The sequence below is a fragment of the Macrosteles quadrilineatus genome, unplaced genomic scaffold, assembly GCF_028750875.1.
Source record: "Macrosteles quadrilineatus isolate MER2022 unplaced genomic scaffold, UCM_ALF_1.0 Scaffold_7__1_contigs__length_78375512, whole genome shotgun sequence".
Classification (NCBI taxonomy): Eukaryota; Metazoa; Arthropoda; class Insecta; order Hemiptera; family Cicadellidae; genus Macrosteles; species Macrosteles quadrilineatus.
Window position 1 is genome coordinate 43,167,487 of NW_026542600.1, and position 22,268 is coordinate 43,189,754.

Below are 22,268 nucleotides of genomic sequence, written 5' to 3' on the forward strand. Positions count from 1 at the left end.
ACTAGGTCTTTTCTTACCTCATATTAATATTGGAAATCAGAAAGATAATGCTGTATAAGAGACCAAACACCAAATGTAACTTTGGTAATACTTAGTTTGCTTGTAAATCCGCACCAATCGTTGCTAAGGTTATATAACCTTAGGGATAGCCAGCCAATGTCAATGATCCAATTTGTATTTATTTAGTATAACTTATATAATGGCCTGTGAACGTATTCAAAATTTCTTATATCGTAAGTTGCTACAATGCTAGTAAAAATAGCATACATTAAACCAGTCATAATTCTTGGACAGAACAATAATCATCCTCTTAAGTCTTTTTTAGGATTATTAATCATTCAAATCCTTTTGTAATATCAATGCAATATGATTTTTGTTTTTTTTTAGCACATGTGTCTTATTTACTAGAAAAACGTTTAAATACCACATAATTACTTAACTCAATTTAACCGCTTTATCAGTTTCATTTTATTTTTTAGCCAACTGAAATATGTTGAAAATGTATTCATTCCACTATTCTTTCTGTGTAATATGTGCAAAAGACTTCTCGTGAACTGGATGGCACAACGCTTCTATGGCACTGTAGGGCGCAGGCCCTTGGTAGTTTCCTTAAGACCAGTATATGCTAGGTGTTATCGTGCTCGTTGTTCCTTTGTAACTTACCAGCATCTGAGATATCGGCACCACAACTTTTCCTGCCATTCTGTGGTCATTCCAAATGCGGTACTCCGGGACCGTGGGATGTAACCTAATCTCATATTCATAGAGACCTTTTCTGGCGTTCTGTAACAGTGATACAGGTTACTGCAAATTGTTAAAGAATAAATGTTAACCCTTACCTAATCTGATATTGTCTCGACTTCTTCAAAGCGAATTTCGGAAATATTTAAGGAAGTTGAGTTCTTTGAATACTCGATACCATAAGAAGTGCAAGAACTTCTTGTGAATATGGCCTTCTTTTTTGTAACGTGTTATCTAAATAAATTACCATCCGTGATGTTTATGGTTTGAAAAGAGACCAGTTACTGCAGGAGAAACAAACCAAAGCGTAAGAGCTCTATCCACACTAGTGTACAGGGTACTTAAGTCTAATAAATAATAACCACTCCGAATTAAATGTCAATTTTTCAAAAACTTAGGACTCTGACCTGACTCTCCCTTCATGGACAAAAGATGTGACAAGGTTTAAAATATTCGTTTTAGAGTACCAAATATATCTTAATTTTTACTATAAAACCTACCGTTAGTGGTTAAAATATTTTTAGATATCGGAAAATGTACCCTCTTTTATATTCATTAGTCCAGCAAAATCTAACTCCTCTTTTAATAAGTAAATCACTTTACCATTTTGATGATATCACTGAGTTCCCCGTAGAACTCCTCTTCGTGGTCCCAAGTAGCCAAAGTTGAAATACTGGGTGTTCCACGTGCGACGGGGTACTCCACCTTGGGGAATAGAGCATTTATATTCATGCTCACGCCGCTCAAATAAAGCCTAAAACAGAAATCACATAAGAAAACATAATAAAATAAATTATTTATTATACCTGAGAAATAATTAGTTAGGTTTGGCATTGTCATCGAAAACATTGAAGACATAAATATATAATATATTGTAAAAGGAAAAACATCCAGTTATATTTTTTGTGTGTGACAAATCTAATCAAATGTTTTAATTTACATTATTGGATAACAGTTTTGAAATAGAATGATGTTTTCATGCCTTTGTTCTTTTGCTAAAAGAATTTTTGATAACGTTTGATTCCAATGACATAAGTAAGTTAAACATTAATTGTGAATCACTTTTTTTTACTCTACTTGGTAACATCTTATTTTTTTTAAACACTCTGGAAAATACTTACTCTCCTACACATTTTAGTAGATGGACTAGATTTGACTCGACAGTCCTACTTGTGGTGGATAAAGTCAAAGAGTTCGGGCTGATAGACCGTCTCAATATCGCTTGCAAAAGGCCGTGGGGTGCGATCTCGACGAGTATTGCGTTCTGAAAAGGCAAAGTAGATGATTAAATGTAAACCCCTGAAATGAGTTCTCATAACGCAACGTGATTTAATAAATTTCCAAGGCATGTTTGTAGGTTGAATTTTTTTGTAGGAAATATTTTGAGGAACAATTATCTAAAGTAAAGGAATATTTTAAAATGTTGGCGACATTTTTCACCTTGCATTTGCCTATCTACATATGCTACAAAGGCCTGTGCCTAGAATGTATCCAGCAAAGCAAGCGGTGAGCTGGTGCAGTACTAGGGTGAATTGTACTGATAAAAAGTCGTAGTAGGTACCAGGATCCGAACCCATGACAACCCTGCCTTATGCTCTAAGTCCGTGGCGCTACCAACTGAGCCATTTACTCACCTATATTATAAATTGGTGAGTCAATTACAATTTTGTCTTATTTTCGTGTATGTGAACACATACACGAACATAAGACAAAAACACTACAGGCCTATTGTTCTTTGTCTTGGGCTCAAGCCAATGGTACATATAACTACAGTTTGACTTAATCTTTACTGATTTTAGCAGGACATTGTGTTCCTTGTACACAGGTTTAAGCTATACCTACCCTAAGGCCGGCAATTTAATAACAACTTTTTTGTTTAGTTTTTTAATTCTGAAAATAATGTCAACAACACATAATAATACAATATATTTAAATAATTTTCAAAATATCATCTAAAAGTAAAAAAGTCGCATAGCACAATCTTAACCCTATTATTTTTTTTAGTAAAAAGGAGATTTAGTGTTTGGGGTCATAAAAATATGGTTGCTTATAACAACTTGCGTGACGTTGGCAGTTTTAAACTATAGAATGCAAACAAATTCATGTAACCGCTTACAGTCCAATGATCTTTGAAGTCAATACATGTGTTAAATAGTAAAGAATATTTGGTTGCTCCCATCGGATCATCAACAGTGAATAAAAGTAAATTTACACTTCCACACCTGATATAATTATTTAAAATTATCTACTTAGGTACGTTACTAAAAGGATTATAAACAGATATCTTGTGAAGCTTAAAATATCTAAGTCCTTTATGGACTTTATGTCCATAAGAAATCCTACTCAAACGAGTACTCAAAAAAATAGTATACGATCAAAAGTCGGCGCTTTCCACATTCAGTGTACCGATAAAGAATAAACGCAGAGTATACTAGTCAGTATAGTATAGTCAGAGGTTGAGGAGTGTTAATTCGTGCAACTTTAAATTTTCTGTTGTAACAGTCCGGAACCCATTTCGTGGACCGTAGCTTACTTACTTCAAAAGCACAAAACTGACATGTTTACATTCAAACCTTTTCGTTCCAAAAACACAACTTATTAAAAATAAATAAATAAAACTAAAAAAAATTAATGTGCTCGCTGAGTAGCTGAGTGGTTATAGTACTCTCCTGACTATCAAAAGGTTGCCGGATTGATAGTGAGTCATTAGTGTTTTTATGGTTCAAAACTGGACCAAGCAGTCCCTGATAATTGAAACAAATGACCCTGGCTAATAAGCTGGCAGCTGATCTTAGTCAGTAACAAAGCTACACAGGTCATCTCACTCTAATGCACACTCATCCTACACTCATATTTGGGTTAAAATACACACCTAGGGGTCGTTCCCGTTTTAATTAAAAATGATTATGATACTTACATCAGGTAAATGAGCGCAACCTTCTTCAAAGTAGACGGGGTTAAGTAGGTTGTTTGTATGGTACTCAGGAGAGCACATTTTCACAGTCTCTGTGTTCCATTGAGATTGTGGTGCTGATGTGCATATCCATTTGCTGGACCGAGGCTTGGGATTGGGCACCGTCTGGAAACATGTAAAATGTAAACAACTACATTTTCCATAGTCAGGTTTGTAAAGTGGGCGAATGAAATTAACTTTCCCATATTTGGGTAATTCCAAGATATGAAGTATTTAAACTAAAAATAAGTAACTACTATACTTGTTTTATGTATTTATCCAGAGAAAAAAATTATTTGATCACTCATTAAATATAATTCATTTTACACCAGCCTAAGTGGAATATTGCCCCCAATTTTCAAGATTCCGTTTTACACAAATATATGCCAGTATGGGCTTTGCAATAAATAATTAAGTCTTTGCGATATACTCAGTTGTTGAGAAACAGAATAAAATGATGCAAGCTAGTATTTTGCAATTTCTTCATCACGTATCGCCTCCGAAGGGTTCACGGTCAACGGTGTAGCGAAACATGGTTTAAAAACCCCGAAATTGTGACTAATCCTGTTTAATTAAGATGTTACAATGAACAAGTTGGTGCCAGACGTAAATGCACAGTTCGCCAGGTAGACAGTCCCGTCCTAATTTTTGTTTACAAAGCAGCACTGGGGTGGCCGGCATTCCCCTTCTCTTCTAAGAAATTCGAATTTACTGTTTTCCCTGAAATGCCCTGCAATATAACTGGGTTATGTCAATAAGGGGGCATCGTAGAACTGTGATTCAAATTTTGTCTTATTTGTCTACTATTTACAGGAAAATGAGTCTACTATAGACGGAAAAAATTAGTCATATTTTTTGCTGTTGGCCTAATGGATCAATTGATTAAAAATTCTAGTAGGACATGGCATTTCGTGGAAGAGAAGGGGAATGCCGGCCACCCCAGCACTGTTTTGTAAACAAAAATTAGGACGGGACTGTCTAAACAACTGTGCATTTACGTCTGGCACCCAGGTAGTTGGTACACCATTATTGTACCAACTGTACAATAATGACTGACTTTTGATGATAATCTGCTTATAATTTGCGTGAGAGTTTAATAGCATACGTAAAAAAATGTGGTTGTGCTTATTTAAACAGGTAATCACAAATCAACAAGACATTTCTAATTTTATTATAAGTACTAAAACTATAAATCATAAATATATAAATCGATATTTTAATTCTAGCTTTGCGGTTTTACTTGTAATAACAGGTAAAAATGTATATTTACCTCTTTTAATGCTTTTAGTAGCTTTGGAGCGATGGGTTTAATATACCTAGAGTGGTATGCGATACCGCCTGCACTGACCGTCCTGGCAAACACGCCTTCGGCGTTGAGTTTCTCGACAAAGGTGTTGACGTCTTCCGTAGGTCCGGAGATTGTACAACTGGTTGCTGAGTTGTGACAGGCTACGTCGATTGTTGGCGGTAGCTTGTCCTTGATTTCGTTATAGCCGAGCCCTAAAATAAGCAGACTAAATGACAAATCTTTTAAACATAAAACCTAAAAAATGTGGACGATTATATTTTATAGAAATACGTTAGTTATTTCTGATCCAATATTCAATCCAATTCAGTAACATCCACAGGTCTGGGCGTCCTGATATGGTTTCAGCACTGACGTGGGTAATTCCTTAAAGTTTTAATTGGAACGAGGCAACAATCAGGCAAGCAGATGTGAGGCTAGTACTAAGGCAGTTAATATAATAGAAAACTACTGCCAATGGGCAGTAAAATCATGATCAAACTCATGAGTGTTAACTCGGGTTAAAGCGCTGGATCTGGATTCTAACTGGCAAGATCAGTGTTTCAGGTAGACCATTTATTTAGGTCGGAAGAAGGATAGTTATTTTATCAGGTTGGTGATGTAAACAATGGATCATCACCAAGACATAAACGTAATATTTTCGGCACTATATGTAGTTTCTAATTAATTAGTTTTACTATACATTATGAACAGCTGGTTACATTATTTGTTTTAAGTATTAATCCTCTGACCAAATTAAAAAATCTCACTACTAAAAATAAGGTATGCATGTAAGTCAGAATAATTTCGATAAAAGGGTGTTTATTATGGTTGTAGGACAATCAGTTTCATGGTCTACGGTCGTAAGTATTTTAGCGTTGTTGGACAATCAGTCCCACCCAACCTACATTATTCCTGCATTTCAAAGATTGAAATAAGTTCTGCGTATTTTTACCTGATTTTCAAGCGTTGGACAACCAGTTCCAGACAAACGCTGCATATTAGTGCCACCTTGAACTCTCATTAGTACTGAGACTGACTGTCTACGCAGCTTAGGCCAAACAGGTAAGAAAATCTCGGTTTGATTTTAATCCTGGGACTGAACGTCCGTCTCTCATGTAATAGTCTTGCAACGCAAAGACTGTAATTACCATCTTTGCATCTTGCATGAACTTTTCCAATTTTAAAAGAGTTTTTGTACATTGTGTAACTTTTCCTAAGACCCATGACTAATTTACTTTCTGAGCAATCAAAATTAAAACCACTTTGAAGGATCCTTACCAACAGCGGCCATAATTCCTTTGACGTAACCGTCTGCCAGAGAGTCCAGACTGGCTTTTCCCCTGGCGTAGGCAGCTAGGATCGTCTCCTCAGCGGTAAAACAACCATCTGCGTAGGCACAGCCTAACTCTCCCACGGAATGGCCAATGATTCCATCCGGAATTATTTCTAGCTTCGTCATAACGTCAACAAGTCCAATCTAAAAAAGAGATGGTAAAGTTTACTATATTTTTTTTATGGATACAAACTTCTGATACATTTCACAACTTCTGCAATTAATTCAATTAATTCCTGCAATTAATTCCTGTAATTGATTCATCAATATTGGTGGAGGAGGGGATGAATCGACGCACACAGGTGACCAGTCCGTAGTGTGGGACTCCTGTGGGTTTAAGACCCGTAAACCAACAAAAACAACCACAAGCCAGTAAAAACCTCATTTACAATCCAGACACTAGCCTGGGAACACTTGTTGAACTTCATCAGAACTAAGGCTAGTTTGGCTTGGAGGATGTTCCGAAAAACGTGTGACCAGCAGTCCCGGTTACCCTCAACCTCTATCATACTCTTACAAACTGATTCAACCGACATCCCAACCCCCCCCCCCCCCGCAAGACTACCTGTCCTTCCGGATATCCAAATGAGGACAGTGGAAGAACGTGTGTTCTTGGTGTTATTAGAGTTACGGATTGTATACTGGCCATGCATAGCCAACCATGGTATTGGCGTTTAAATTTTTCAGATTGCAACTGTTACCATTCAAAAGACAAAAGACTCGTCTATGAAAGTTTTTATCAAACTTCGACTCATTCTTATTTAGAATTGTCTTGATATTCATTAGTAAATTCTATCAAAGCGATCAACACAGCTTTAAATACCATAAATACCTATTAAGAAAATGCACGAACTACCCTCGTATCACTAAAGTAAAGTAAAATGATCTATGATTAAAATTTCAAACTACTTACCTGTACTGCGGTTATTCCAACAAAACAGTTCAATATATTATCAAAGGTAGTTGCGACATCACTGGACAAAATATCAACAATGTCCAAGCCCTTAGGACGAAGAACCTTGTCGCATCTTATTATGGACGACGCAAACTCTGGAATTTTCATTAGTTCTTTTCCCATTCCTGCCCATTGAGAGCCCATTCCAGAAAATATAAACCATAAAGGCCTCTTTGTGGCAGAATCAATTTGCTGTGGAAACAAGAAGCTTCTTTAGTTAAAGTTAAGATAGCAAATAGTTAACAAAAAAAGAAGTGGTGGCAACTATTCCACATAACTGATATAATAATTAATATAAAAATTTGGTTTTTACATATATGTTTTTCATTCATGATAGAATAGCTTTTAAAACCATCATAATTACTTTGCATTTGCAATAACAATAACAGTTTTATTTTATTTGTGTATAGGCCTACTTTCATCAATAATTTCTAAAACACGATGTTTGAAAAACGCAATAATAATACATTTGCTTATGCCAGTTTGCTGTCACAAAGGTATAATCAACATATACTTTTGTAATTCACGCTAAATAAGTATTTAAAACCAAATTCAATCAAATAAGCTGTAAATAATTATTTATATGTTTTATATTCTCGACTAGTCATTCCATACAAAGATCATAAACAGGAGAATGTATTTACAATTTGATAATTATAGATACTGGTTTGAAAACTTTTAATAGTAATACAGAAAAATTTCTAATTACAGAACAGAAATATAGTTTATCTAAAATATTTTATAGATAGCTGTTACTTATCGTCATACCTGATACTTGACAACTGGTCTATCCTTAACTGTAGGGAGAATAGAGTATCCTCTCCACAGGTAGGCAGGGATAGGTGAGTTGAACGCTTCATTGACCAAAGATACATATTCAACGTCCAGAGGCATCGCTGCCACCTGAAGTACATAGAAAAGTAATGGCGAGTATAATGTTGTGCATATATATTTTGCTAACAATCTAGCCTACTTACGTCTGTTTGTTTAACCCATTTAAACCATAAGTGAAAGTGTTCCATGTAATTAGACTGTCCTGCCAAAGAGTTAAAATCAAACAGTTTATTTTATTTTATAATGGGAATAAGATCCAGTTGATGACAGTTTACTCAGATGCGCCAATCAGTGGGTGGTAGGCTCAATCAACAACGTTGGAACATAATGTAACAAGTACAAAAACAAAAACTTGGCTTCCGAATTTACAGTGAAATATGATTTAAAAATCAATTCTCACCTTTTCGCAAACAGTTTTGGCTCCTTGTTCGTTCCGTGCCTGTAGAGTCACCAATCTGTAGAGACCATCTGGTGGTAGCTCCTCCGGTGCCAAAATGTTCTTTTTGGCTCTTTCGTGACGTTGGAGGACAGCATGACCAACATGACCAAAAGCACTCATAGTGTTTATTGCAACCAAGTCTCCGGACAGATCTGTAGTTTCTGTCACGGCCTGGAACATAACAAAGATACTGATAAAGAACGTTGTTAGAACTGCGTTGCGTTGAAATAAAATATAAATAAACAAAAATATGTAAGAAGTTTTGTGGACTGTAAAATTGTGTACATTGAGAAATCAATGAATAGAACAGGTGTTAATTAAAATAATTTCAAATACAAATGTCAACATAGTGGAAATCAGAATTTATGGAACTATGACAAAGAGTGTCAAACAAACGTCCTTTAATAAAAAGGGTGTATTATGAATTGCATGGTTTTATATAAAGTGTTTGTTTTGTAAATGTGAGTAAGAATAGTTTTCGTCCTTCGTAAGGAACCGTGTTCTTATCCTTATGATACCTAAAAATGGTTCCATGTAAACCAAAGCTAGTTAAACAATACGGGTATTTATTTTAGTTTGGTGAACAGTCGTTTCTTTTATTTTGTTTTTCCAGCCAAATTCATTTCTTGAACATCAAAACAATTTTTTCAATGAGTGGTTTCAGAAAATCATAAAGATTTACGTTTGTCCCACTTTCATTCACATCCTATGACGCTAGTTCTTTTCCGAAACTTTTTTACACATTATTTCAGACTAGTCCTAGAGGGTTGTGGCATTGTCATATGGATAAAATCCATTGTTGGTTGGAGGGATTAGAAACCAAGACCTCGGCACTGAAGCCCCGTGCTATACCTCTGGACCAGCTCGCTCCCTCAATAACCGTAATATCTCGTCAAGATAATTCGTAATATTTTTCCAGATCTTACAAAGGACGTTAAAATATTTTGACTTTTTGTCATTTACGAATGCTGAACATCGTAATAAAACACTTGATTAGTTGCCAGAATAATGTTTGTTTTAATATATCAAGAATAAGAACCTTAGTTTTTAAATGTTTAAACTTTAGTTCGAATGTGAATAATAAAACTGTTCGATTAAATTAGATTATACATTTATAAAATAGACAGAAGGCTTCAACTTAGATGAGCTATGTCTATATGGTCTTTGTTTAATATTTTTCACAGTTTAAAAATCGTAGCATTACATTTTAACATTTCAAATCTCTCAAAGTCTCTCGTTGTATATTTCGAAATATTTACCAGCGAACAAACAAAACCTTTGAATTTATGAAAAAGTAGATATTCCATTCCCAAGTTAAAGTAGTAGATAGTTTTAGAATCAAGATACACGTTTGAATTGTCCCTCCAAAAGATTGTACTGTAGTCAATTTCTGATCTATAATGTATGTACACCAATTTTAACTAAGTTAAAATGGAAGGTCAGTATACTGTACAAGCTGACGAGTGTTTTATAGGAAGCTATCAACTACTAAGAGAGAAAAAAATAATAAAATTTTGATGTTAGCTCACTTTATGAGAGGCTTATGAGTAAATTGTGACCACTGCTGGTAGAGATGCAATGTCATCCATGGATTTTAAAAGACAATACTAACACACAAAATCAGTTTGATAATAGTTGATTCCAAATGTGTTTCTGTTCATTGAACTTAGATATTAACCTGTAATTCAAACTAGAGAACTCAAGTAATTCAATAGATGTACTGCTACTTTTATTAGTTTATTAATTTTAAAGTTAATACATAGTATGGTAGTCAATTTAAGTATACAGTACCATAAGGTACTATTTTATAAACCTCATTACGCGTTTGTACATTTCATAAAACCTAGTTGTAAAAAACAAAAAATTTTTTAGTTTTTTTGTCCTGGGACGCTAGGTACGAGCCCGGGATTGTTTTTCACATTACTTTAGGCTAGACCTAGGGGTTGCGGCATTATCACTTAGATAAAATCCATTGGGTGGGATTTGAACCCGGGACCTCGGGGTCCGAATTCCCGTGCTTTATCCACTACACCAGCTTGCTCCCCAACTACAAATTTACTGCTACAAATTTATACTACAAATTGTATAGTACCACTATAGGAAAAAGTTATTAATAATCAAGTACTGATAAATATGCAATGCATTACAAAGCAAGCATGTGTATTGTGTAACTATGGTTTATTACATATAATTAGAAGTAAGAATATTATGAAGAAAATCTTACTACTGTAGATGTTGCTCAATCAACTGTTGATATTTGGCAACATCAATACTATATTCTCTTCTTATAATGGCGAGCTTTGACTGGACCAGAAAATAATTATCTCAATCTCCACTCAACTCATAAAACCAAATTATAACTTGCAGTTGATTAAAGTTAAACACTTATGAAAGATATGTGAGGCTATCAGCTATTATTCAGATTAATTTTATTTCAATAACACATAAACTATATTTAATTTAGGGCGATGAATTAAAATAATTAGAACAATATTGAGGATTAGATGTATAAACGTATTTTATCCTGGTAAAACCAAAGTTTACGAATAACTTAGAGTTAGGTTTATGTTCATTATTATTATGTGTTATTCAAATTAATGGTAGGCCATGTGGGTATCAACGCTCGCTGCTTATTTCATATCAGAAATATATGGGTTCTACCTATAGTTAGATTTTGTTTTGTATTGGACCTTTAGTTGCTATTTTACTTAGTAATGATGACAGTGTTTGAGACAACCCCTTACAGTTATGTACGAGCCTACAAGTATTTTGCTTTTGATAAGTAAATAGTTTGCAGTATATATTCGCTTTGAAAAACATATTTCTATACAAATAAATTGTTATATGTATAGCAAATTAACAGGATCTGAAATAAAATACCTAGCATAATGCTTGCTTTATTAGTAAAGTATCTTTGGTTGGCTTTGCGTAATTTGGGAGATCTATAAAATATAAACAGTTCTGCTCTATTTCAGATGCCTATATTTGTAACTATAAAGATATACCATAGACAAATAGAATTACATATAGACCGTCGGTTACCATAGGTTCTGGCGCACACCGCTGGGAGCGCCATGTATTACACGGTGCTCCCAGCGGTGTGCGCCAGAACCTATGGTAACTATGTTAACCGCAGCATGGCTGACAGTCTATATTTAATTATTTTTTTCTATGGATATACCTACAGCTTAGGGTGATATAATATGAATACCGGGATATGACATTGTCAAAGCTGAATTCAATTGCTGTCTCTGTCTGGTGGGATTTCCCCCCTTGACACTAGTGACAAGCACATAAATATAAAGCTCGTAATATCAATATTGTCGCATCTTTACTGTATGTTATTCATCTAAACTCTCGAGGGCAAAAAAATAAAACTGTTCATGCAATCATCTGTACTACATTTACCAAGTCTTTATAGAGAGACCTTTACCAGGTCTCTAAATTAAAATCAAGGTGGGTTGCGAAGACACCCCACCTAGTTTAATTCTTTAAGAGCCTTTAATAAATCATTGGGTGAATTAAGTTTCACTAAAACAATTAAATCACTTAAGTTACCTGTTTCCCCTACAAGATCCAAAAATTGAATGGTAACGAAATTACAAATTATTGTAGGGAGGAAATGACATCCATGGAAGCTACTTATACAGATTACGAAGTACATAATTCCATAGCATTTAGACATGCTCCAAGCAACGGTAATGCCTCAAATAGTAACTGGTCACTCTTTAAGGAACAAAAGCATTCAGATAAAAATGTTGAGCGTTTGAGTGTGGAGCCTATACATATTCAGGGCTAATTTCAGCCTCACACGACCTGGCCTTACTTGGGATTCCCTATTGTTTACTGTGCCTAACATTGACCTAGCTATTGTAATCAAGTTTCCGAGCGACACAGTTTTAGCTATAAAGTATGGCTGATACGTTAACAATCAAATTTTAAAATCATTGATTTAGTTTATTTACAAGATTAATAAAGAGTTACAATTTCTTGTCTAAGTGGTCCAATGAATTTTTAGTGTGAAAAACATATAAAAATAAATTCAAAAATAGAACCCCCTCCTTACCCTAATTTAATCTTAGGGTATTTTTAAAAAGGCAAAGAAAATAGAAAATAAGAAAAAAAATTTTATTGGAATATATTTATTTATATTTGTTGCGGAAGATTTTCGTCATAGCCACACTGTTAATTAATATATCAACCTGTAGTACTGTAGTAAATATATAACGTATATATATATAAAACACAAATACCCGTTTCAATGTGTCTTGAATATAGAAAAAATGTACGTAAAATAGTAAAACGTGAAAATAAAATAAAATACGAAAGTCCGGTAAATACTGTACTGCGATACAGTATTTACTGGACTTTCGTATTTAATGTTCTTCCAATTATCAATCTACGTACAGTATGCGATTCCCCTATATCAGTTTGAACAATCTAGTATATCTCTCATAATATTTCCATGGAAATTAAAGAGGCTTTTGCCATGGATACTTAGCTATTTTACCTTCGGGTTGACTCAACACATCACTGATAAATCGCTTTTATAATATTACTAAATTATTCGTGGATAAATAGTTCATTTTAATACAAAAAGTAATGTTTAAAACATTTTTAGAAATAAAACCGTCACAAAAGCAATTATTATTAAAAACCTTATTGTCTTGTAAATTGCTCAAACATTTTCTGAGTTCTTTATACAATTACTGGAGTTACATTTAAATTCAACCATTTTAACTTTTATTGAAATATTATTGTTCATAATAATTATGAGAATTATTAATCGTAAGTTGATTGTAAAAATCAAGTTTAATCATAAGTTTATTAACTTAAGTTATTGAAAAAGGTATCAGATTAGGGTCAAGTGCAAAAATATATCATGTAACCTCGACGCTTATGCATCATGCTCATGCGACGATAAAAATATCTAAAATAATAAGTCATAGAAACTAAACTGTTTTAGTTACAGTTAGTAAAAACTGTAATCCCAGACACCATCAGGTGAAGGTAAATCCACACAATAACATCTAGTTGAAGATTATATTAAATAGCCATAACGATTAAACATCATTTTTGAGTACTTCTCAAAGTCTAGACAGGAAAACGTATGATAGGTTTTATAACTCAACTTCTTGACGATCGTGTAAGCTCTTGATTACAATGTGTTGATTGTGAAAAGCCTTGCCTTTTATCTGGGTTTATTCTAAATTCTTAAAGATTAAATTAAGCCATAGAAGTTGAATGCATTCTTTAAGAAATTCAATATTTTTATAGAATATTTAGCGTAATATATTACTCCACAGAAATAGAATTAGTGAATGTAGTGAATGTATACTGTATCTATACTGTACCTTCAGTTTGCCTGAGACGAGTGCAGGTACCTCGGTGTTGGGGTTGTTGTAGTTGACGGTTGGAGGGATGATTCCAGAATTCAAAACTGAGGCGACTTTTGCGAGGGCCACAAAACCCGTGCAGTTGTCGCAGTGCCCAACGTTTCCAGTTATTGACCCTATTAGCTGTGTAGTTTTCTTTTTGTTACAAAGTAGATTAGCCAATGCATTTAGTTCTCGTGAGTCGTATTCCTAAAAATAAAAATCCTCTCATTTAACTACAAAATCAATACATAAGTACGAATTAATAGAATATAAATACGCTATGCTTAAGTGACAAACTAAAATCGAACATGTTTAGGTATAAGGCTATGTTCTAGTGTAAAGAAAATTGATTTGTCAGGACAAAATAAGTACTCTTGATTGCAATAATGTATTACCAAGGCACCATTCCATAGTTCGTGGTTTGATAATATTTTGCCTCTGATATACTAGAAAATAAAGTCGTCAAGTGGAACGCAGAAGAATTAAAATCATTGGGAATCACAAACTAAAACTCGGCATGGCTTGATGAACATTTAATATTAAATTTAACTGTAATAGGTAGAGTAATAGAAATCGCTTCATTATATGTTGGGGTACATACCACGTTCTTAACTTCATAAACCTACACTAAAACTAAATAATACATACTAGATTAACATAAATGCAATTATTGTAAATTGTATAATTTTAAGGAGTTTTACATAAAATAATGAAATGAGCAAGAATTCTCCATATCAACTGAATAAGATTATAATTTGTTTAAACAAGTGTTTGATGCTCAGCTTGCTTTTCCTGTAATAGGTGTGTGCTTTTTTACTTTTTTTAAAGTAATGTTTTTAAATTACATTGTTTTTAACGCTCAAAATTTAAAACCATAGCAGACATTTTAGTTTTGGGAGCCAGCATTTTTAATTATACCGAAATTAAAAAGACTTTTGTTTCCGTTACAAAGTCAACATATGCTGATTTTTGGACATCCTCGAGCATTGATAAAAAACTTTTCACGGAAACTGCATTAGACTGCAAGAAAAATAAATAGTAACTCAGTATAACATTTAACATTTCCATGTCAATTATTAATGAGCTTCTACACCATTCTGGGAATATATCAACTCCTCTCATGTGAAACCATGCCCTTTGAGGCAAAAATGAGATCTTTTTGTAAATGACTTATTGATAACTATGAAAATAAAACTTATGTTAATCCACATCTTAGTTTCAATTTATTTTATGTCTTACCTTATTGGACATTCCATGAGCTTCAATATACCCTACGTCTTCAATATTTATAGCTCCGTCGTCATAAAAGTTCTTTAGAAAAGTCTCCATGTATGGATTGATCTCCAAGAGACTGCAAGGTTCAAGCCCCATATAAAGTGAGTGTGCCTTCCTAACAGTCCCATAGGATCGTTTAGCATCTCTCTTTCTTTGAATATAAAATGCTACTGTAGCCTCGCTTCTGACAAATCCATCGGCTGAAAATACGTGCAAAATAAAATACCCTCGTTGTATCAAACCTTAAGAATGAACAAGCAATTTGCATCAATCAATATATTGTCAATAGTAATAAAATTAGTAAGACAACGTGCTATATATATCACTAACCTATAGCCGTAGGATAAAAGTAAAGGCACTATTTTTGTACTTTAAAGCAAAATATGAGGGTTAAACATGTATGTAATATAGTAAATGCTTTGGAGGAAAGTAGAAAGTTTACTATTATGTATCATTAGCCTAAAAAACTCCTTTTCCGTGGTAGACTCTGTTTACACATGTATATATATATATATATATTCCTTTAGTAGCATTGCGTGAAACATCTAAAATAGGCCCTACTTAAAATATAGTAATTTTACAAATAGTGATTTTAACTTGTCGGAACCCTTAAAATTAAAAATACAGTGTCCCAAAACCAAGGTCCTATTTCAATATCTGCGTCAACGGCCAGTGCTGGGAAAATTCTCTAAAAGCAAATACTCACTCTTATTTATCGTTAGAGATCATTTATATTTTCAATTAAACTCTTTTTGATTCCACATACTCAATTAAAAATCCAAATCAGATGGTAATCTATTAAGTTGTGTAGTAAGATATATGACAACACGTTAAATATTAAATTCAAAGCAAGCAATAAAACACCCCTTTACCACAGTCTTTTTTGTACATTTCCTCATCTGACCTTCACAGGTTTTTACCAAGCCCTTTGTAATTGTTTATTTATACAAGTAAAATCAAACACATACCACTGTTCCAATTTATAGATTATATGAAGATCAAACTGTTAAAGTTCCAAAATGTCTACAATATTAACGTTGGCCAAACAACGAGTTGGCATTCATAAAATCTGAAATTCTTTGTGTAGTTTAAAAGACTTAACATATTTTGCATACACAATTTTAAGGACCATAGATCCAAATGCTTGCTTAACCCCAATAAATCTGCCAAGACTTGATAGCACTGCAATTCATGCTCAAACTTAAAGTGTAGGCCTAATGAATTGAGTTTAACATCGACATTTGTCTGACAAAGCCCGAGGCATTCGAACCCGTCCCAAAGTCTGAGACATTATTCACTAGGTTAGCAATACGTCCCAAAAATACTTATATAACACACACATCTCTATATTAGAGGGGGTTAGGTCTCTGTTAGCATTTTTAATTATACTTTTTTCTTAACATTGACCTATTTTTTTGTTGATAAAGTACCTACCATTGGCATCAAAGGGCCTGCAAACGCCATCGGAGGAGAGTAGTCCCAATGAGTTGTATTCGCAATCAATGATTGTGTGAAGAAGGTTGCTTGCTGTAGCGATCAATGCAGCCTCAACCAGTCCTGACGATACCATGGAGACAGCCTTTTTCAGAACAGTGATGCCAGACACCCAAGAGGAGTCTGTGTAAACGCTTGGACCTGTAATTTGCGATACTATTATTAGTTACTGATTTTACCATCTCGGAGTTAAGACTTAACTACATAGCTGTACAATTAGAAAGGCAATGTCAAAAGGGTCTTTGATGTAGAATTGTCAGTATACTAACGATTCAATTACATGAGATTTGTACACCATCGACCCATATGAGAGTTACACGAATGAGATGATAGTTAGTTATGCCAATGAGTACGATCAGCTGGTTCTTTAGGCGAAATCATTTCTCAAAAGGGTAATACTCAAGGACAGGAAAGTCCATTTTAGCGGATTTCCAATATAGGGAAGCTATTACCGTAGGTCTCATGGCTTTCCAGTTATAGTGATAACGGACACACATTCAGTCCAGGTCTTAATGTGCACTGAATGTGTTGGGGTTAACACGATAACTCGAGCAAAAATTATCCGAAATTGATGAAAGTTAGCTTAAACACGTAAACCTACATTTATTTGAACGAGTTTGCGACCCAGCATGATTTATGGAAACGGTGGTTTATGGAGTAAAAATTAGTTTACCCTTTCAAAACCTCTTTAAATTGGTTTACCCTAAATACATAATTTTTCCAATTTCCTTACAGACCATTCCGTAGAGCATAAAAACGAATAATTTAGTAGGCACATTGAAGGATTGTTATGCACTTAATGGTTAAAAAAGATTTTAAAAAACTGCAATTTTTTAATTCTTATTTTATTTTTACGGCGAATAAGCGAACCGTTGTATTTTGTTTGTTTGTACATATCTTGATGAAATTTGATAAATTTGTTTATTTCATACTTAGTTATCGAAAAGTTAATAAAAACCCCACCATATTACTTTCCTTGTAACGGCAAACCTAAGGACTCGAATGACTACATGGAATAGCGTTGACTACAAATAGATAACAATGAAATAAATAATATTTAACAATAAAATGTGATACTATAGTGTAAAAGAATATTGATAAGGCAAGATAAAGAAATATTATATTAATATGTAACAAATAACAATATACACAATATTTGAAAACGAGTTTTAGTATTTTAAGTAATCGGTAGTGTACATTTTCCTAAAACAGTCCTTGCCAACAATATCGGGGAACACTTTAAAACTTTCCGTAGTCTAAATTGGAGACATAATTACATTAAACCAAACACTTTATCCCGTTCTTGAAGGATTGTGGATAAAGGTCCCTAAGTAAGGGAAGAGATACATGGTAAGACGAAACCACATTAATAATCATTGGCTTTACTAATTTTTAAACACAATCGCTTTTTGGGTGGAGTATGAAATCTTCCTTTACTGACTCAGGATGTGTTGTGACCAACGAAAATTAAGTCTCCATCTTATGGTTTCAGTTTTATAAGGAAGATGGTGGTTTTAAACTATGTACAATACAGATAAAATGAATGTTTACCAGTAAAACTGAAGCAATAGGATATCCTATTGGCCATCATAGCGCGGCTGTTTCCCACCATGCCTGCGCCCTCACAGAATACCATCTCTGATAGACGGAGGGTCTCGTTGTCACTGGGGGATGGAGACACGTACACACCTATCTTGTGGCCCTTCAGAGTGAACGGACTGACTCCTGTTAAAATGCAACAAGTATTATGTACTGACAACATCCACGAACTATTTGGGATATTTGCTGACATTTTTCATCACGATTGGTAAAACACAGTTGCAACATTTTGATTTCATCCTCCGGTGAGTAGTAACTAAAGCATTAATGAAATATTACACAGACCCAGTGACAGATGGAATCCAGAAAACACTTATAAATAGCTATTTGTGTATTAAGAGCGCAAAGTACGTCATTGCCGCTCGAGAAATGTAAATAGCATGTATTTAGCCAAAGCTTCGTGCGGCCATACGTTTCGAGAGTGGCTATGACTGTTTGTGCTCGTAATACTAACCATACTCTATCCTACCACCATAATTAACTTATCATATTACTTAAGTTCTTAATTCATAAAATGTAATTAAGGTTATTTTTGCTTCATGTTATTTGCTCTCCAGTTGTTAATGCCAACAGCAAAATAAACAGTGATTTGGTGGTCCCTGCTCAATCAGCTGAATGGACCATTCCCGTTCTAGAGCGTAAATGACTATTTTCCCGTTTACAGGTGTGGAAATTTGATAATTTTCATGGAAGGGTAGGAAATTTTTTTTTACTTACTTCTTGATGGAGTATAAACATAAAAATCCCTCCTATAACATAACCTACCCCCCCAAAAAAAAAGAATAATTTACTGCTTTTGTAGATATATAATGGGTCTCTTTTATAGTTACCCTATATAGCTATTTAGCATAAATATATGGTAAAAATACAAAAAAGTAACCTTATCATAGTGAATTTTTGTGGTCACTTGCAGGACTCTTTTCAATATTGCATGTAGATTTTAATTATAAATTTAAATGTATAACCTCAAATTCTTTTTAAACTTAATTTTTTATTTTGGGCTTTGTGTATTTTAATCAATTTGTTTTATTTTTAGATCATTTTCTATTTCTTGATTTGAATACTATATACTTTCCATAGGAAAAAGTATTTGCAATTCGTAAATTCAGAATAATTAGTGTTCATAGGACATACAAATAATTCTAACGCAAATTACTCTGTAGCGATGCCACTGTATGGTGTATAGGATTGATCTGTTTTAATAATAAAACAATTTTAATGTTAATTCGATGATTAAGGGGGGAATTCATGAAAAAATTAAAAATCTGTAATTATAAGCCAAAAATATTTAAACTTTTTCTGGATATTACCTGTAACCATAGAAACAAAAAATGGGTTGGAATTTTTTCACGCCCCGTGAGGGAGGGGGGTGATTTTTCACGTTTTACAAGGGTTTACTAGATCATGTACGGATTAAAATCCATAAAAGATGATAATTTTTTCTTTCCAAGTGTTTCTTAAAGTATGCTCTCCTATAAAATGTTTAATGTTTTTAACTAGGTATTTAAAATAAAGAACAAAACACATAATATTAAAATATTTTCTATTAGGATTTCCTAAAAATCCATCCTACAGATCATAGAATTGAACAAGCTGAACAAAATAACCAAAAAAGTCATCTCCCTATTTCAACTAGAAGCGGAGCTGTGTTATATCTAGGGTCAAATACAACTTTCGGGAATCCACAGAATCAGCTGTGACCTTTGTTTGAAAGCAGCTGTGGCCTCCGCTCTTCCAAAATAAATAAACAGCTAATATAAGATACCAATATAAAATTGAATATAGTTTTTTCTATATGAATTAACTAGGTTGTAGGTAGATGCAATGAATATTTTATATAATATCTAGGTTTTAGTCCAATCGTATTACTTCAATTCTCAAAACAAAACAACCAAAGGTTGAAAAAATCTTCAGACATTAATAACTTAAAAAATATTTTTAATGGCAAATACAGATATTCCGGTCCTATATTTTATGTATTTTAGATACATAATTTAATTGAAAACAAAAATACGTCAAAATTGCATTTTTTAAATTCGTTTTTTCCCCATAAACTCCCACCAGAACCAGAATAATTTATCCAACGATGTTATTTCTGCCGGAAAGTCCTTAACTAACTTTAACTCTTATTGTAAACCTTATTTACATAGACCGATTCTAGTTTACATAAGTTTATTATTTATTGAATTCGACATATTCGTAAAGTAGTTTAAGCTATCATTGACTTACCAGCGTCTAAGATGGCTTCAAAACTTCTTTCCAGGATCATTCCCAACAAAGGGTCAGCATTGTTAACCAGGCTTTTCGAAACTCCAAATAATGTGTTGTCAAACCTGTTCCATTCTGGAATTTTTCCGGATGCCAGATGTATGTTTTGAAAACCTTAAACACATTATAAATACTACGATAAATATTTTAGGACAATTGTATAAACCCTGTTTTTATTCTGGTAACTAGTATTTGCATAATTTTTAACTGGCGAAATTTAAAATCCCGTTCTGTTAACACCAGTTATTGAAAGAATAGTTCTTACGTGAATGGGATGATGTTTCATCTGTTGATTACAAGACTATAATACTTGTAACGAGCTATATTTATTACAAAATGACATAAAAAATGTAATATATCAAATAAAAACAATCCAATGCCAGGTTGAACTTGTATGGTGACTGCATGAAAATAAAAATACTGTTTTGTGATTATATTTATGTTTTATCCCGGTTTCATGAACTTGAATTTTAGTCATCCCTTGTTGTGGTTAACTGTGTTCTTAAGTAGGTAAGATGTTTGTGTCTCCCTATGCAATCATTAGATCTATTATATAGGCTATAGTGTTAGTAAAAAGAAGATAACTTAAGAATAGCAGACATCGAGGACATCATGGCCTGAAGATCCCACAAAAGCTGGTAAAAAGGATAGGGTGACACAAAAATCTTACATACTCAAGAGTTCAGGCAACAACAACAATATGAGTTATGACCTAGTTATAACGTGCTTCTGGTCTTGATGTTTCACAGATTAGAGGTTGGAAAACGTAAATTGTCATTTTTCTATTGGACAAATAGTTAATTAATTGTTTGAGAGTGTAATAAATAAAGCAAAAACAAAGACAAATATCCAACATAAAAATAAGATAATACAAGGAGTAATATCTTTATCCAAAGCAAACCAGTCTGTCTTTGTATTACAGATTTACTTCCACAAAAAGTCATGCAGAATGTATAAAACTAAATATGACTGTTTTATGCAAAGATTATTACAAGGTAGAGTAATTTAAAACAAATTTAGATTGCTTTTTAACTTACTAGCTAATTTACAAGTTTAATTTAATCTTTACAAAATATTATTAGTTATTTAACTATAAACTCTTCCTAATCAATGTGGATAACTTTATTATCATACACTATATTATTGATGATTTTGATTTGAGGGCTCTGGTGCAGCTTCAATAGACGACATTTACTGTTACATTATAAAAATATACCTGGGCAATAGAAAAGCCAGTCCGAAATATGCGTAAGTCTATTTTAAAACATACAAAACAGACAGACAACCTGCATATATTGGTTAGATTTAAGGGGCTAACGATAAGGCCCTTTTCGGTACCTTACATTTGTAATTTAACTAATGTCGTCTAGCTGAGTATGATTAGCCTAAAAACAACTTAGGCAATAATAGAATCACCAACCTTTATATAGGAGTCTGTCTTCATCAGGTTTGATCAAAACTGATTTTGTTAACAGCTTCTCTTGTAAATCGTCCACAGAGAAACATTCTGGAAACCTTCCTGAAATCCCTGATATGACCACTTCATGTTGTTCGGAATCCATTTCACCTCCTACAGAAAATCAATTAAAAAATGTACAAATATGAAAGTTCATGACTCAAAAATATATCATGTTTACTGAGTTCAATTATACCCGAAGAATTATTTGCCTAATTTCATTTTGGTTTTATTAGATTTTTAATTGAATTTATA

General features: G+C 33.4%; 1 protein-coding gene across 1 annotated transcript in view; it reads right to left on the minus strand.

Annotated features, from left to right (window-relative positions):
- Window positions 1–22,268, minus strand: part of LOC128997794 (fatty acid synthase-like) — a 44,409-nt gene that overhangs the window by 21,705 nt on the left and 436 nt on the right. The window contains exons 2-16 of the mRNA XM_054423504.1: window positions 21,978–22,127; window positions 20,519–20,671; window positions 18,242–18,415; window positions 16,631–16,831; window positions 15,161–15,396; window positions 13,898–14,128; window positions 8,505–8,714; window positions 8,039–8,173; window positions 7,229–7,462; window positions 6,261–6,459; window positions 4,965–5,194; window positions 3,659–3,820; window positions 1,863–2,005; window positions 1,345–1,495; window positions 664–783 (exon numbers count right to left, since the gene is read on the minus strand). Of these exons, the coding sequence (XP_054279479.1) occupies window positions 664–783; window positions 1,345–1,495; window positions 1,863–2,005; window positions 3,659–3,820; window positions 4,965–5,194; window positions 6,261–6,459; window positions 7,229–7,462; window positions 8,039–8,173; window positions 8,505–8,714; window positions 13,898–14,128; window positions 15,161–15,396; window positions 16,631–16,831; window positions 18,242–18,415; window positions 20,519–20,671; window positions 21,978–22,119 (2,721 nt within the window). The 5' untranslated portion in view covers window positions 22,120–22,127. The remainder of the gene's footprint in view (window positions 1–663; window positions 784–1,344; window positions 1,496–1,862; window positions 2,006–3,658; window positions 3,821–4,964; window positions 5,195–6,260; window positions 6,460–7,228; window positions 7,463–8,038; window positions 8,174–8,504; window positions 8,715–13,897; window positions 14,129–15,160; window positions 15,397–16,630; window positions 16,832–18,241; window positions 18,416–20,518; window positions 20,672–21,977; window positions 22,128–22,268) is intronic.